The 16,788-nt window shown below is 43.2% G+C and overlaps 1 protein-coding gene across 1 annotated transcript in view; it reads left to right on the forward strand.

Moving 5' to 3' along the window:
- Window positions 1–16,788, forward strand: part of COL11A1 (collagen, type XI, alpha 1) — a 362,318-nt gene that overhangs the window by 35,570 nt on the left and 309,960 nt on the right. The window contains exons 2-3 of the mRNA XM_015416098.1: window positions 497–664; window positions 16,549–16,762. Of these exons, the coding sequence (XP_015271584.1) occupies window positions 497–664; window positions 16,549–16,762 (382 nt within the window). The remainder of the gene's footprint in view (window positions 1–496; window positions 665–16,548; window positions 16,763–16,788) is intronic.

A 16,788-nucleotide genomic window follows, 5' to 3' on the forward strand; every position in this document is an offset into this window, starting at 1 on the left:
GAATTTTCTTTCATCCAGCCCTGCTTCATTGGCTGAGAATGTGCACACAAACTGCTGCATATTCATACCCCAAGTTAGATTTCCTGCTACCTTGTGTCTGCTAAATCTTCCCTGTGTATCTGTATTTCAGTTGCAATAGAAGACAGAGAAGCTTAAATACAATTAGTGGCTGTGCTAAATGCAGACCCCAATATCAAACCTGCTGATTTGAGTTCTTTCATGACTGAGACCAGTTTTGCCTTATGCCAAACATGATGAGGTTCTGGCCTCTGACAGACCTTATCACAAGGAAGGGCTCATGACTGTCTCTGACATAGCCCAGTGGGGAAACTGTTAATGCGATTTGTACCATCAGAGCTTCTTGTATTAATTTTTAAAAAAATGATATGGAGTCATTCCACAAGAGTCTGAATATATTATTTCATTTCTTTTAAATTGCATATTGTGTAATGAATGTGAATAATCTTTCCCCCCTCTTCTTTCTGTTATTTTTCAGCTGAGCCAGTTGACGTGCTCAAAGCATTAGAGTTTCACAATTCACCAGAAGGAATATCAAAAACAGCCGGATTTTGTATAAACAGAAGGAATTCCAGAGGATCAGATGTTGCCTACAGGGTTTCAAAAAATGCACAGCTCAGTGCCCCAACAAAACAGTTGTACCCAGGTGAGTGGGTTCTGGGTGGATGTGAATTATGTTCTTTAAAATTATCTTTGATGTTTGCTGTACTTTTTTTTAAACAACTAAATCATATTATACACCCATTAGTTAAAAAATCATTATCCTCCATTAAATACGCATGTGAAAGCACTTTATATTTTTATTGCCCTTAGTAACCTTATTCTGTTACCACTTACTCATAGATAAGAACATAAGAACATAAGAGACGCCAATGTTGGATCAGGCCAAAGGCCCATCCAGTCCAACACTCTGTGTCACACAGTGGCCAGAAATACCAGTGCCATCAGGAGGTCCAGCAGTGGGGCCAGGACATTAGAAGCCCTCCCACTGTTGACCCCCCCCGAGCACCAAGAAGACAGAGCATCACTTGCCCCAGAGCCCCTAGCTATACCTTGTGGCTAATAGCCACTGATGGACCTCTGCTCCATATGCTTATCTAATTCCCTTTTGAAGCTGTCCATGCTTGTAGCACCCACCACTTCCTGTGGCAGTGAATTCCATGTGTTAATCACTCTTTGGGTGAAGAAGTACTTCCTTTTATCCGTTCTAACCCGACCGCTCTGCAGTTTCATGGAGTGCCCACGAGTTCTTGTATTGTGAGAAAGGGAGAAAAGTACCTCTTTCTTTACCTGCTCATGACACCATGTACATTTTAGGCATTATAGAAATAATGTGAGGTCTGTGAGAAATTGACAAACTGCTAGATTTGTCCTCAGTCCTAATTTTCCCCATGGTGTCTAGCATTAAGGACACAACATTCCCTTTAGGGTACTACAAACTCTAACTAGGCCTATTTCCTTTCCTAGTCCCCAAACAAATTCTCAGCATTACATTCCTTAGCCGCAAGGTATAGATAGGGACTCTGGGGCAAGTGATGCTCTGTATTCTTGGTGCTTGGGGGGGGCAACACTGGAGGGCTTCCAGTGTCCTGGCCCCACTGCTGGACCTCCTGATGGCACCTGGTATTTTGGGCCACTGTGTGACAGAGTGTTGGACTGGATGGGCCATTGGCCTGATCCAACATTGGCATCTCTTATGTTCTTATGTCTGCAAGAGATCAAAAAGTGTATGTTCAGTTTTGGAGGGTTAATTTACCAAAAATATTTTTCTGTATACTTGGGAAGTTCCCCCTCCCAATATTCTGGACACGGTGGCCCTGTTTCACTGACCTTCTGAAAGACACTCAACTATTACATTTCCTACTAGATAGAACAAGCTGGAAGTCTGTGAGGATACACAGGGGACAATTTGAAAATCTTACCCTACCCTCCAGAATCTCCCCTTCAGGATTCTGTGAGGTCTCATGAACTTGAAGAGGCCGATTTTCACCCCCCCTTTCCCTTTTAACTGATGCCCATCAGCTCTCAACATTCCATGCCTTCTAGAGCAGTTTCAGTCATCATCAGACCTGTTTTTGAGGATTCTTTTGGTTAATTTACAGAGTTATATTTTTCTGCATTCCCGAGGAGTCCTCTGAGTATGTAGAGGAATGCTGCTTTCATTATCCAGAGGCCAGCCAGTTTACCTGTTTGCTATTTGATATGGTGATGATGATGATAATGATGATGATAATGATGTGTCTGAAAATGTTAAACTCTTAGCTTGAATCCTATGCTTTGTTAAATTGTCTTGAGAACTGGTGAGGGGTAATGGTCCATCAGTCAGAAAAATGCCGTTTGAATAGCAGCATCTTCAATCAGATGCACATTTAATGTGTGTGGCTCTTAATCCAGTAAACTGATATGCATATGAATCTGCTTTGCTGGATCAGACTGATAATGCTGGACCTGGATAAGGGGAACCACATTCAAATCCCCACTTTGACACCACCGTTGCTCAGTGACATTGGGCCAGTCATTCAGTCTCAGCCTCTGATAGCTTTATGGGTAACTCTTTGGATAAAAGAGGGATATACAGATGCTTTTATACACAGCGGTAGAGGGGCACTGTACTAAATTATTCACAAAGTTACTGGGATAACTGGTTAGGGATTGTGATCTATACTACTGTGTACAGTTTGCTGAAATGAGGATCCTACTGTACAATTTTTGCATCGTTTAATGTGTCTTGTTAATACTCATGCTTTGCTCCAATTCTGTTTTTAAATTTCCGATTGATTCTACACCCCTAATCCTATTGCATTGTTTATTGAATGTCCCATGAGTCCAAGTGAGAAAGGCAAACAATAAGTAATGTAAATAAATAAATAAATAACGGAATATACCTATGTGCAGGATTTCAAACCCCTAGTTCCCTCATTAAATTTTATCTAATGTATCCATGCCTCTAGATAAAGCAAGTTGCACCTCAAATATGTATCTTTTGTCTCCATAAATTGAAGATGTCAGCCTTTTCATGGAAGAATATTTGAGAATGCACATGGTTTTGTTAGTTCATTGTAAAGGCCTCTGTACTGTGTTCCTCGGGTTGCCCAATAGGCCTGAAGAAAAATGTCATGCCCCTTTAATAGAGGCTTAATTGATTAACATATTTGGGTGGGAGACCACTAAGGAATACCGGGGTCACTGCTCAGGGTCAGGTAATGGAAAACCACCCCTGAATGTCCCTTTCCTTGAAAACCTTATGCGTTCACCATAAGTCAGCTGTGACTTGATGGCACTTCTTACCACCCGGCAAGCTCTCTTTACGGGGTTGCCATAAGTTGTCTGTGACTTGAGCACTTTCTACTACCAGGCAAGCTCTCTTTCTCTGTACAGGGGAAAACAATATGGATACATCCATCATTTGCTCTGTATAGGTAGAAAAGCAGCTCGGAGGGGAATTTAGAATAGAAAGGGCTAGCCGTCCTGCGCCCTGCTTGCACAAAAGTGCAGCCTAGCAAATCCAATTTAATAAATAAATAAAATAAATCAGCTGTATATGATATACAGTGAACATGGATAGTCTCATTTAGGGGACTTTCGGCATTCACTTTAGCGTCCCTGAGGTTTTGGACAGTCACAAAATGAATCTGGGATTGTCAGCATTCACATGTGACACATACTAATTATACATAGTAATTGTCATTGTTAAACCCGTGGCAGTTTCCTCTTCTTTAGCTGCTTCCTCTTCTTTAGCTTTGGCCCTTTCTCCTTCTGAGCGCTTCTTGGTGGTGGTTCCTGGCGAGTGCAGCATGTGCCCCAATGTGGTCAGCAACAATTCCGTTACTTTGAATAAGAAATACTATTCTGGTAGAAAAGAAAAAGACAATGTATTGATATTTATCGATCGTGAAAATACACACAGACAGCCAAGAGCCATGTAGGGGGACTTGTTCTGGAGCAAATTAAGGAAAGGGCTTGAAAAGCCAGAGCTCTGTCCATGATTTTCCATAAATGAGTTAAGGTAACTAATCTAAAAATACGAACACACGCTCTTTAAAGTGGGGAGTTTCCAAACAGTTTACAAGGGCCACTCCATATAGAGTTCATTGCAGTAATCTAATCTAGATGTAACCAGGACAAGCACTGCAGTGGCCAGATCTTTTCTGCCCAGGAAAGGCTGCAGCTGACTAACCAATCAAAGCCAGTAGATGGACCTTTTGGCCACATCTGCTACCTGCTTATCTACCAATAGCTCTGGATCCAAGAGCACTACCAGACTTGGGACCTGTTCCTTCAAGAAGGATGCAACCCCATCCAAAACAGATGGATCAGACCTTCCACTCACCAGGAGCACTTCCATCTTGTCAGGATTAAGCTCCAGTTCATTATTCCTGATCCACTTCAAAACTGTCTCCAGGCACTGGTATGCTAAGTCTCTAGAGTTGCTAACAACACGGATAAAAATGTCCTGCCCTTTTGATAGAAACTTTATTTATTTATGTATTTATTTATTTGATTTATATACTGCCCTCCCTGTGGGCGGGCTCAGGGTGGTTTACATCAATCGTAATAAATGCCATTAAAACAACTATTAAAATAACCATTTAAAACAGTAGGGCCATAAAATACTGTGTCAGCAAGCTGATTATGATGTCAGTCAGGTTATTTAAAATTCAGTAGTGGGTACCCCAATGTCTATTTGGATCCAGGCCACTGTAGGAACTGTAATAGATCCGGCAGGGCCCTGATCTGTGTAGAAATGGTCACTTGGTCCCTTTTCAAAGTATGGAAGTAAATAATGTCCCATTACGCCTCTATTAATGGGACAGGTCATTTTTTTCCTCCAGATTTTTGGCAATCCTTCCTATATGGGGGCTGAGTGTTTAGGCTTCCATATGTGCAGTTCTAGCTGTGGCTTTAAGGGATACAGGCAGGAAAGGGAGTATTTTCCTCATTTTGATTTTCCTTTACTCAGCAAAGGTAAAAGCAGATTGGCAGTTGTAATTTTGAGCAAGAAAATGGGATGAGGAGAAAGGGTTAAATGCCCTCCTCCTTAAAACTTCAGTTCTGGTTGCTAGACCACAATTGGGGAAAGGGATATATTTATTCTTTATTTACTGTATTTTTAACCCCACACTTCCTCCTGGGACATCAGGGTGGTGACTGTGTTTCTTCCATGCTCCATTTTATTTTCACAACAGCCTGGTGGGATAGATTAGACTGGGAGTGACTGACCCATGGTCGTACATTTTGCTTCATGTCAGAAGGGGAGGGGGAGTGTAATTATGCCTTCACCCCGTGCCATTTTTCTGACCTGATAACATCCCTGAAGAAGCTGGTGTTGCCCCAGTGAGCAAACATACAGCTTAGGTACAGCTTACCCATGTCAATGATTTTATGTTTTCCCAGCGTACCAAATAGCAGTACAGGACGAAAAAATGATCTAGGGAGTCTTCACCCCATTCCTCTTATGTGGCAGTTCCAATGTGAATCAGGGGCATACTTATCTGATAATTGAATTAAAAAACAACAACACCACAACTTCATTCACAGAATTCCCACTTCCAGGGGTTTGGCTCTCAGTGTGACAAGAGTATGGGTCACTTTGGGTGTCAGGAGGTTATAGACAAGACTGTGCCTTCTTCCAGAGGAGGCGCAGAAGCACTGGGAGTCCCATGGTTCTCAGGTGAGTGAAAGCATGGTTTGGATTGGGACCACAGCATGTGTGATCAGGGGGCTTCAGCCCATCTCTGTGTCATTTTCCTGACATAGCAACCCCAGTTCCAATACAAATTGTGTGCCTGGGAAGCATGGAGCTCCTAGTACACATATGATCCAAAGTCCTTGCAGCCACCTTAAGGACTTTGTGTGAACTATCCCTTAGCATTACATCCAGTCAATTTCTGTAGTTGTTTTGTTTGATACTAATTACCAGACATTAAAAAAAAGTTTTCATGAGATATAGGTAACATGGAGGCAGAATGTGACTACATTTTGCCTTTTAGCACATAAATCCAAGAAGGCCATAGTCAAAATATGTTCCTCCCCCCTTTTTTCCTTGAGTGATAGTTACATGTTCATTCTTGGAAATGGTGTTGAACTCCTTAAATACATATGATCTTGAGCCCAATATGATTTCTCAGAGACAGAGTAACATATTGTTGTATAAAGTTGATATTGCTGTTAGCTATGCTTAGGGCATATTCTGACAACACCGATTTCTGGTTCAGACATCACAGGGTCATGGTTCAGGATCCTCACTGTATATTTTGTCTCTTTTCTACTAGGTTAAGTATGCAGTGATCAGTATGTGGGTTGCATGGGGGTGCTTTCCTTGTTGAACTATGGTAACATGTAAAATAGCTTTTTTGGCCCTGTGAGGCTTCCCCTGCACTGGCCCGGTCCTCTTGCCCTCTGCCATACTGGTTGGGGTCAGGGAGGCTTCCCTGCCAGCCTCAGAATGAGAAGGAGGGGGTGTTCTGGCACCCTGGTCCTCTTCCTTCCCTGGACTGGACCGCTCTCATCCTTACTCTCAGTATATACACTCGGCCTCTCAATTCTGCCCCCTGACTGCAACTGATTTACAGTCCTGTGTATTGGAATTCAGTCCCACAAAGTTCAGTGTATCTGCCTCCTGAGTAAATGTGCATAGGCTTGCAACTGTAAGCAGTCCTACTTTGCACAAGATAGCAGGCAACCTGTGCAGAGTTCCTCATTTGCCACTGGCTGTCATACACTTTCTCTTGAGAAACCAGACTTGGAGTGATTTGAACAGCGGCTACCACACTTGGAACTTCTCTTTAAAATGGGCTCCAAGTATGTCAAGATACCATGGCACTTGCCACACCTAACCAAATTGGCTACGTTTCAGGGTTGCTCTTGAACAGTATTAAAGTACTAAGGCTTTAGCAGTGTTTTCCTGCTGCCTAATACTTTAGCTAGAGAGTGAAAAAGGGTCACTTGCAAAATAAGAACTGTTAGTAGAACAGAGCTGTCACTCAGCCTTAAATCACAATGACCTTGCAATTGAAAACCCTTGAATGGTCATTGGACCATTGCCTTTTAGAAGCTGTTAGCAAAGAATAAGCACCCTCTGCCAAAGCCAGGCCGGAGTACAGAGTACAGACATTCCCTGGGGGAGGGGGAATAAGTCTTGTGTTAACTTGCACTTAGTTTTTTTGAATGACACTGTAGTATAGTTAGCAGGTTTGGCAGCTACATGGTAATTGCTCATTTCTCTTTTTTGTTTTGAAGGCCAAAGTAAATACTCTCACTATGCTGTTTGTTGGCAGTTATCTAAATTAAAATAGCCTTTGGCTTTAACTTGCTTGGGTTTCTTTTTCTTTTGTGCATCTGCAGGATTTCTTGTATCAGAACTAAGCTAGGAGCTAATGCTTCTGCCCCCAGTTGGCCTCTTGTGCTTTTCTCTCTGGGGCATGCAGGTGAGGAAAAGCTATTTGAACAGGAAAGAAAGGTCTGGGGCGGGGGGGGGGAGAGAAGCATTTTCATAGCCCCCCACTTGAAAAAAGATCTGGTAAAAGGAGGGAATATGAAGAATTGCATGGAATGAATGCTAAGAAATCTATAGACATGGTAGAAACTTGGCAAAGGTTTTGTTCTCTCATCTTCCTACCTTTGTTACCAGAATAATTATTCTAGGTTTAGCAAAAAATTAGGTGGATGCCATAGCTTGGTACAGAACCAGGGTTGCAGGTCCCTCTTGGCAACCAGTGGGTGATGGGGGGAGACTTACCAGGAGAAAGAGGAAGGCCCAGGCAATGTTGCACTGGAAGTCCCACCTAGGGTTGCCAAGTCGACTTACCTTCAAAGCGGGGGGATTCCTGGCTCCGTTGGGAAGTGATGTCATCGCATCGCCCATGTTGAGGGCGGGGCACTGTGACTCGAGGGAAAACCATAGAGTTTTCTCTCGATTCACAGAGTGTCCCCCCACAACATGGCCAGCATGATGATGTCACCTCCGGGTGACATCATCACACTGGGGACACCCTCCGGCAGGGGGTGGAGTTCCCCTGGGGCCTGATCCGCCGGTGGCAGGTAATGGGCTTCCCGAGCGGGAATTTACCCACCCCCAGTGGGGGCTTGGCAAGCCTAGTCCCACCGCTATATCTCCCCCCCCCATTACTGGTATTCCCAACTCTTACATGGTCTCCCCTGCTTGGCATTACCAGCCCCAAAATGGCCCAGCTAAGCATCCAGCAGAAGAAAGTCCAAATTAGAATCTTAGGAACAATGCCTACCCATATCCCTACTAACTTCACTATACAGTCTAGCTGTTACCCACCACACTTCCCTCCCTCAAACCTATCAACCCTCACCCTGCTAACAAAACAATCCAATAAATTGATTAATAAAACATATACATTATTGGGCACCCAATTTATTCAATTTATAAATTAATCTAATTAATTTGATTCATTAATCAAAACCCCTAAAATTAATTAACAGGGGGAAAATTTAGCAATCAAACCGACACAGATTAGGCTAAGGAACACAGTCCTTCCTTTCCCACACTTCCCCCAGCGCTGCTCAGCTGTGTTCTTTTAATTTGTCACTCAGGGTCAGTGTGGTCCTGCCCTTCCATCGGTGGCCATTGCTCACCCTTGTCCTGCTCACCTTTACTTCTGCACGGACCATCAGTGTGCCCCAACCACCCCGTGGGGCTGCCCGATTGGCTACATTCAGATTTCACAATAACCCAACATTAAACTGAGATGTGCATGAATCACACATGAACACACAGATGAAGCCGCCTTATACTGAATCAGACCCTTGGTCCATCAAGGTCAGTATTGTCCACTCAGACTGGAAGCAGCTCTCCAGTGTCTCAGGCAGAGGTCTTTCACATCACCTACTGCCTGATCCTTTAAATAGAGATGCAGGGGACCAAGCTTCTTGCCATGCTCACATCTATGCCTAAAATTAACAGAAAAAGCTGAGATTCTAAAATAATGCAGATTTAACAGCCTGATTGATGGTGGGAAAAACAAAATAAGCTCACCAAAGAAAACCACAGTTCTATGACTTTAACACACTTGGTTGTACTCTTTATAATGTTTATAATGCAGATTTCTTAAAGTACATGCCATAAACATAGACAAAGCCAGTAGATAAAGATGTGACTACAATACAAAAGTACAACCATAAAGAGTACAACCAAGGCCCTGTTCATACGAGGCATTTTGGGCCGGGAGCGGGGCGGAACGGGGGCGGAGCAAACGGGCGCGATCCCACGGCAACACCTAGGAATTGTTGCTTGCCCGTCCCCGATCCATCCCTCCCGCCAAAAACCCGCTCTAAAAAAGAACCACCTACCTAGGTGGTTCTTTCGAGTAGAGCGCCTCAAGCCGGGCCGTGGGATCGGCCGGCGCGTCCTTGCGCATGCTCGAGCATGTGCAGTTCGGCAGCCTCCCTTTCCCATCTGACTCTTCCTCCCCAGCATCTGATCATGCCGGGGAGCGACGCGACGCGGCTCGGGATCCATGGGATCCCGCCGGGGCGTCTCAACTTTGGTGCGGCTTTTAAAAGCAGCACTTTTCCCTGTGCTTTCCCTGCCGTGTGGCAGGGGCCGAAGTGTGTTAAAGTCATAGAACAGTGGTTTTCTTTGGTGAGCTTATTTTGTTTTTCCCATTGTTTTTACACCGAAGCCTGTCTTGTTTCGATTGATGGTGGGGGCTGATGCCAAATTTTCGGTAACCAAAATTTGTCTTAAACCAGGATTCCTTCATCACACTCTGTGCAAGGATGGTGGAGGGAGGAGCAAGATGTGTATGTAAACATTTTTGTTTGTGAACACCTCAACATGATGTCAGTTTGTTGTAACATCTGTACACATAGACTGTTACTTTTGGCTGTTTGGTATTCTTTTTGGATGATTTGGGGATGACTGAAGACAAGATAAGAGAATAGAAGCCCCTGATTTATGTTTAATCTTGTTGCATTTTTTAAGCTTTATGTAATTTCTTTGCATTAAATATTTTAAAATGAAATGGTGAGAGTTGCTAGTTTACTGCACATTTCACAGATCCTGGTTTATTTGCAGGGATGCTTTTTTGAACTATATGAAATGAGGTTGTCTCAGGAATTATTCACAGGGAAGGTTGCTGAAATTTTTCTCTTATTTACAGTTTCCAAAACAAATGTAGACTCTACCAGGAAGTTCTCCTGTGCAAACTGTCTTCTTTGTAGACTTTAGAGGAAGCAGAGATTAGACCTGTTCTTTTCTTTTTCTTTTTTTAAACCACTCTTTTCATTGGCTATAGATAGGGTTGCGAAGTCCATCTTCCACCCCCAGCGGGGGACTTTGGGGGCGTTCCTGGAAGGGGTGGGGCATCCCCAACGTGATGACGTCACGTTGGGGACGTCTGCCGCCCCCCCCCCCCCGGCCGGGGGTCGGTTTTCCAAAAACAGCGGTAAAACGTGTGTCGGATTTCCAGAAACAGCAGTTCCCTGCACTTAAAGTAGCCAGCAGCCGGTGTTTCCCCTTTAAGAGAAGCTGCGTTTCCCTTTTAAGAATGAAGCTGGCTTTTCCCTGCAAGCTTGCGGAGTTCGTGCATGGGATGAAACATGGGTTGCACACCCTTAAAGGGAGAGAGATGGGTGGCTGTGGGTGTTGGGGGTGGGGCTTCCCCCACCGGCCATCTGGCCAGGGGCAGGTAGACCCCCCCCAAAAAAACGGGGGACCCCTGGCAAACCGGGGGGGGGGTTGGCAACCCTAGCTATAGATGAACTAGTTTGTTATGGGCAGGTCTCCAGTTTGCTATTTTGGGGGGAAATGGCAGAACAGGTGTTGGTGGAACAACTGCAAGGGTTCTTCTATCTGCCCGTGGCTCATTTCCACCTGGTTTTAGGCCTGGGTTCAGAATAGAGACTGCTTTGGTTGCACTGGTGGATGGTCTTTGTTTATGTTAGGCACAGATATTCCTGCTTATGTTGCTAGAAATATCAGTGCCCTTTGGTACAATTAACCGCTCCATCCCAATTTGCTGGTTGGAACATAGAGTTGGTGTTCCAGCTCTTTTTTTGGCCTGTTCTGTCAAATTGAACACAATGGGTTTCTGCTGAAGGAGTAGAATAAATGAGTTGGGATCTGTATTGTGGATTACCCCAGGGTTCCATTGTGTCACAAATGCTCTTGTTTATATGAGGTCTCTGAATAAAATTGCCTTGAACATTGGAGATGCCATCAATATGCAGATGTCTAGCTCTGTCTAAGCCTTTAGATCTGGCTTTGCTCTGAACCAGTGCTTTGAGACTAGTCTAATGGCCAAGGTGGAACAAGCTGAATCTGAGGCATGTGATTTTATTTGGGAAGGCTGATAGTCTGGACCAATGCTCCCTCTAAGTTGTGGAGTCTTGTGAGCAAAACTTCTACTTTGTGAGTTACTGACATTAAAGTTGTGAGCGAACAATTTGGCTACTGCATAAATTATTTTGCTCTGGAGCCATCCTTCCTGAGCTAAGACAAAAATCTGTGAGCTGGAGGCTAAAAAATTGTGAACTAGCTCATGCTAACTTAGTTTAGAGGGAACACTGGTCTGGAGGACTTTAATTCACTTGTTTTGGGTGGAATAGAATTGACATTTGCAAAGTAGGTTAAGAGCTTTGGAGCCCTCATGGACCCAGACTTGCTGTTGGAAAACAGGTTGTTGCAGAAGCTGAGAGTGTCCTCTGTCAGCCGCATCTGGTTGGCCATCTCTCTCCTTTCTTAGGCTCAGCTGATCTGTGCATGCTCACCCATGCTTTTATAATCTCATGGCTGGATTATTGGAATGTGCTGTCCATTGGGCTGTCCTTGAAGGCAACCAAGAACTACAAGTGAATTGGAAAATGGCATTCTTATTACAGGGGCTAGCTGACTGTGAAGAATATGATGAAAAGAAGAAATAGCCACGGAAGAAGTAGAATAAGATGCAGCAGAACATAGTGATTATTGAGCACTGAGAAACTGACAAGATCATCTGATAGTGAGGAATGGAATCTGATGATAATGGAAATTGTATATAAAGAAGCTGCCCCTTCAGGGTGAAAAAAGACTAAAAGTGCCATCTTAAGCAGAGTTAGATACCTGTAAGCCCACTAAAGTCAGTATACTTAATTCTGGTTAACTCCAGAAGAGGTTAAGAATGTTGGAGTTTGTGCTACAAAGTATTCTATGGGAGCAATCACAGGCAGTAATAATGATCAAACATCTGGAAGACTACTGAAGAAGACAAAAAAGGTTTTCCTTGTTAAGCAAAGGTCTTCAAGTCAGAAGAATGCATACAGCTGTGATGAAAGCAAAGTTGAAAGATATCTCAATGAAGTGAGGAATGAAATCAAGCTGTTATATCTTATGAAAATAGTCAAGATGAAAAACAGAACCAACTTGAGGAAATTTGAAAGGAAATGTCACAAACAGATGAGGACGAAAAGATGCCCTCCACCTGTGTTGTGCTTTAATCCTGAATTATTTATAGCTTGCATAGATGTGATGTTGTAGCTGGTACTTTGCATGCTGCTGCAATTTGTACTAGCTAATTTGCAGCTCTGGGCTTCTGTTTAGTGGTCTGGGGAGCAGATGCTGGAAAAAAGGGTGTTTAACACTGTCTTCCTATATCTCCTCCACAATTTGAAAACCTCTCCAATGATTCCATTGGCCCTTGCAGGACAATACATGAGTCTGAATCCCTGGATCCATGTATTTTCTTGCAACAGCCAAGGAATAATGGTGTAAATTAAAATATTTTAAAGCTCTTTGATTATGGAACACTGCCAATACAAATAAATCCACAAACATTAACATCACTAATGACTACTAGGAAAACAAAGCATTTGTTTATAATAATGTATGTGATTTTTGGAGTGATTTAAATGGCTATGGTTGCATTCCAAGCAATGCTCCCTCTAAGCTGTGATGTCTTGTGAGCAAAAATTCTACTTTGTGAGCCACTGGCATTAAGGTTGTGGTAAATTAGTTTGCTCTGCATAAATTAGTTTGCTCTGGAGCCATCCTTCCTGAGCTAAGACAAAAATGTGTGCACCAGAGACTAAAAAACTGTGAGCTAGCTCACACTAACTCAGTTTAGAGGGAACACTGATCCCAAGATAGCTAGCCACCATTTCCTCTTAAAAAAACATTAACTGCTTTTGCAGAGGTGCACATTAATATTGTAACCGTTTATTGCCCCAGTCTTTGAATTCCGAGTTTTCATTTTAAAAAAGTCTCTAGTGCAGGGGTGTCAAACCTAGGGCCTGTGGGCCGGAATAGGCCTTCCCAGGCCTTTAATCTAGCCTGGGAGTGGGGCTGTCTTTTCCACCTGACCATTTTCACTGTTCTTTGTTTGGGCTGCTGGGGAGTATAAAGAGCAGAGGATGGGACTGCCTCTGAGCAGAGAGCTCAGGGTGGGGCTGCCTCAGAGCAGGAAGCAGAGGGCAGGGCTGCCAAACTTCCCAGCCACTGCTCCCAGCCTCCATATTCCTCATCACAGATAGGAGCTGGGGGGAGGTTCCTTCTGCTGGGATCCTTCTGCCACTTTGAGTAGACCTGGAGGTTGGGGGGAGAAGCTTGCAATGCTCAGCCATATCATGTTCTTTCCCTGGTCCTAGGCTCAGACCATCTATATTTGTAGTTTATATTTCTAGGGGGAGGGGAAGGTTTGGGATCAGCCAGGGTTAAAAGTAGAGTTCTGCAAACTCAAGGGACTCCAATTTTGCAGAGAAATACTAGTTTTGACACACACCCCTCCTAATGTGGGGCTGCAATGGAATAGCTGCTATAATATCTTTAATTCTGTTTTTCTGTGTCCTTTATAAAGTTTATGGCCCGTCCTGCCAAAGTCCAATTTATGTCAAATCTGGCCCTCATAACAAACGAGTTCAACACCCCTGCTCTAGTGCCTTTCCTTGTGGAATTATGAGAAGAGACATGTGTGCTTTTTCACTGTTATGAAAAGGATGTGAGCTGAACGAGCAGTTTTTTGCTCATCCCTAGAAGAGGCTGTGTATTGCCAACAGCTTTACACTAGTTTCCAGTTTTCTCCTAGGCACAGTTCAAAGCCCGATGCAATCTGGGATGAAGATAATTTGCATTCAGCATTACCCTGCTTGCCTGCCAGCTAAAGCTGTCATGTGAGGGCCTTTTCTGTGTGCCATGTTCATAAGCCAGGTTGGCAAGCACCAAAGACAGGGCTTTCTCAGTTGTGGCAATGAGGCTGTGGAATTCCCTCCCTGCAGTGGTCTGCCTGTTGCCAAATTTGCATTCTTTGAGGCAGCAGATGAAGAAGCTTTTATTGTCTCTTTATAGTTGGGTTCAGCTACCCATTTCTCTCTCTCTCTCTCTGCTGTGGTTTCAGTGGCTATATAGTGATGTTTCTAGGATATTTAAGCTCTTATCTTGTTTTAATCTGTTGTATTTAAACACTAATGTTCTATCTTCTTGCAGTTTTTAGTTTTCTGAGATCACGTTATGCTTGCATTATATTGTTCTATATTGTAAACTGTGTATAATATAGCTATATACAGAGTTGGTACAGAAGGATTTTAAACAGCCTCTCTTCTGCTGTTATTAGTTTTACAAGGCAAGCTATCAGGAGCATATTTAAAGGGTAGGCAAACTTGAATGCAGTAAAATACTTGAAACTGGTCCATGGGTATAATCTGTTAAACCTTCTCTCACTTACAGTGGTTTTAAGGAGCTTAAGCAATTTGAAACCTGCAGAGCATCTAATGTTGTTTAAGCCTTGCAAAACCACTTGAGTGTCTTTAGCATCTGCAGTTTCACAGCATTCAAAATCAGCTTGTAGCAGAGACCGCTGTACTAGGATAATAAACTCTTCTAATTTAGTCTCCCCCCCCCAAAAAAAAAAAAACATATGAAGAGTCAGCCTTGCTTTCTCTTTTCATCTGGATGCAGGAAAGATTTAAAGTGTTTAAAACAGGAATAATTTCTCGGTATGCATTTGAGAATTTATGATAATTGAGTCCTGTTGAAGTCTGACCTAATGATTTATTTGTCACAATTTTGGTTAAAACACATGTACTAATATGTAACAACATTCAAGAGATTTGAACTAGACAGTACATTCTAAAGATTTTTTTGAAGATAGTAACTCCTGTATTAGTACTCGTTTTTAAATAAGACTAATGCAGTGCTCCAGACTTGATAACAGATTTTTTTTTTGGGGGGGGGAACCTGGAAAATTCAGTTAAATACTGTAGGTTTGTAACTCCTCAGCATATTAATCCAAATATTCTTGTAGGCATTCTGACAGACTAGCTTGTGTTAAGGTGTTTGCATGTGAGTGTATCTGTAGACAAACCAGAAAGAGAACGTCCTAATTGCTCAGCTGAATAAGAAAGCTTGAACTGAGCCCTGACCTGGATAGCCCAGACAAGCTGGATCTCATCAGATCTTGGAAGCTAAGCAGGGCCGGCCCTGGCAAGTACTTGGAAGTGTGACCTCCAAGGAATATCTGGACTGGGACACAGAGGCAGGTAATATCAAAGTCACCTCTCTGAAACATCCTAGCCCCACTAGGGGTCACCAGAAGTCACCATGACTTCCAGGCTTGCAAGCATGCACGCGCACACACACACATACAAACATGTAATTTAGCCTTAAAAATCCCCAACCACAGAGAATCTGGCATCAACCAGAGCTGTAGTGAGGGGGAAATGTGGGGAGGGGGTATATTTAAGCTCTGATAGGGAAGGAAATCAGGCACAATAAGTTGACCATTTTTGGCCTTCCAGGGTTTAAAGCTGTCTGGAATGGGGGAGAGTTCTGGTTGGGGAAATGGCACTTTCCATTAACCACCCTTTCTCAGTACAGTGATGATAGGGCTGCCACACGCCATTTGAGGGGAAAACAAAGAGTTTCCCCCTCAAATGGCGTGGCCCCGCCCAGCGTGTGACGTCACTTCTGGGTGATGCTCCGGCGGCGCGCGCGCGCACTGTTCAAGACGACTCCCGGACCGGCTGGACGCTCCCCCGCCAGTAGGGATTTTACATTTGGCAGCCCTAAGTGATGACAGTCCGTATCACATTCTTCTGTGCCACCTTTTCAAGTCCAAACCGCAACTGGGATTTCCAGTTCCAAAACAGCATTGTCATATTGTAGTTTGGGCTTAAATCAATGGGATAAATTTTACAATCTTAAACCTATTTACTCACAAATAGTGCAGAATTACTTCTGTACATGGACAGCTAGAATTATAGCATGGGGGTGTACATTTATCTGGAAGTTCCACTGAAACAAAAAAGACCAACAAGTAAATAAATTTAGGATCAGCCACTGGGTACATAATCTCCATTTTTTTTAATGGGAATCAGCAATCTCTGTTTATTGCAGTTCATGGTTCAAATGTTCAAAAATGCCCTTACCATTAAAACAGAGGCTGCATCTTTAAGGAAGAAATGTTCTTACATTTGTAATTTTCAGTACTGTTTTTAACAGAGTGAATGAAAACAATAGTTGTTTTACTGATAAAAAAGTTCATCATGACCCGACTCTACCAAATTTGTGACTCCATTTTTTCCCCTTAACAGGTGGAAACTTTCCTGAAGATTTTTCAGTACTATTTACAGTAAAGCCTAAAAAAGGAATCCAGTCCTTTCTTTTATCTGTCTACAATGAACAAGGTATTCAGCAAGTTGGCATTGAGGTAGGCAGGTCACCTGTTTTCCTGTTTGAGGATCAAAAGGGAAAGCCTGCTCCAGAAGATTATCCCCTCTTCAGGACAGTTAACATTGCAGATGGAAAGTAAGTGAAACATAAAATGTAGGTTA

This window comes from Gekko japonicus, unplaced genomic scaffold (assembly GCF_001447785.1).
Source record: "Gekko japonicus isolate JY-2015 unplaced genomic scaffold, Gekko_japonicus_V1.1 scaffold303, whole genome shotgun sequence".
Lineage (NCBI taxonomy): Eukaryota > Metazoa > Chordata > Lepidosauria > Squamata > Gekkonidae > Gekko > Gekko japonicus.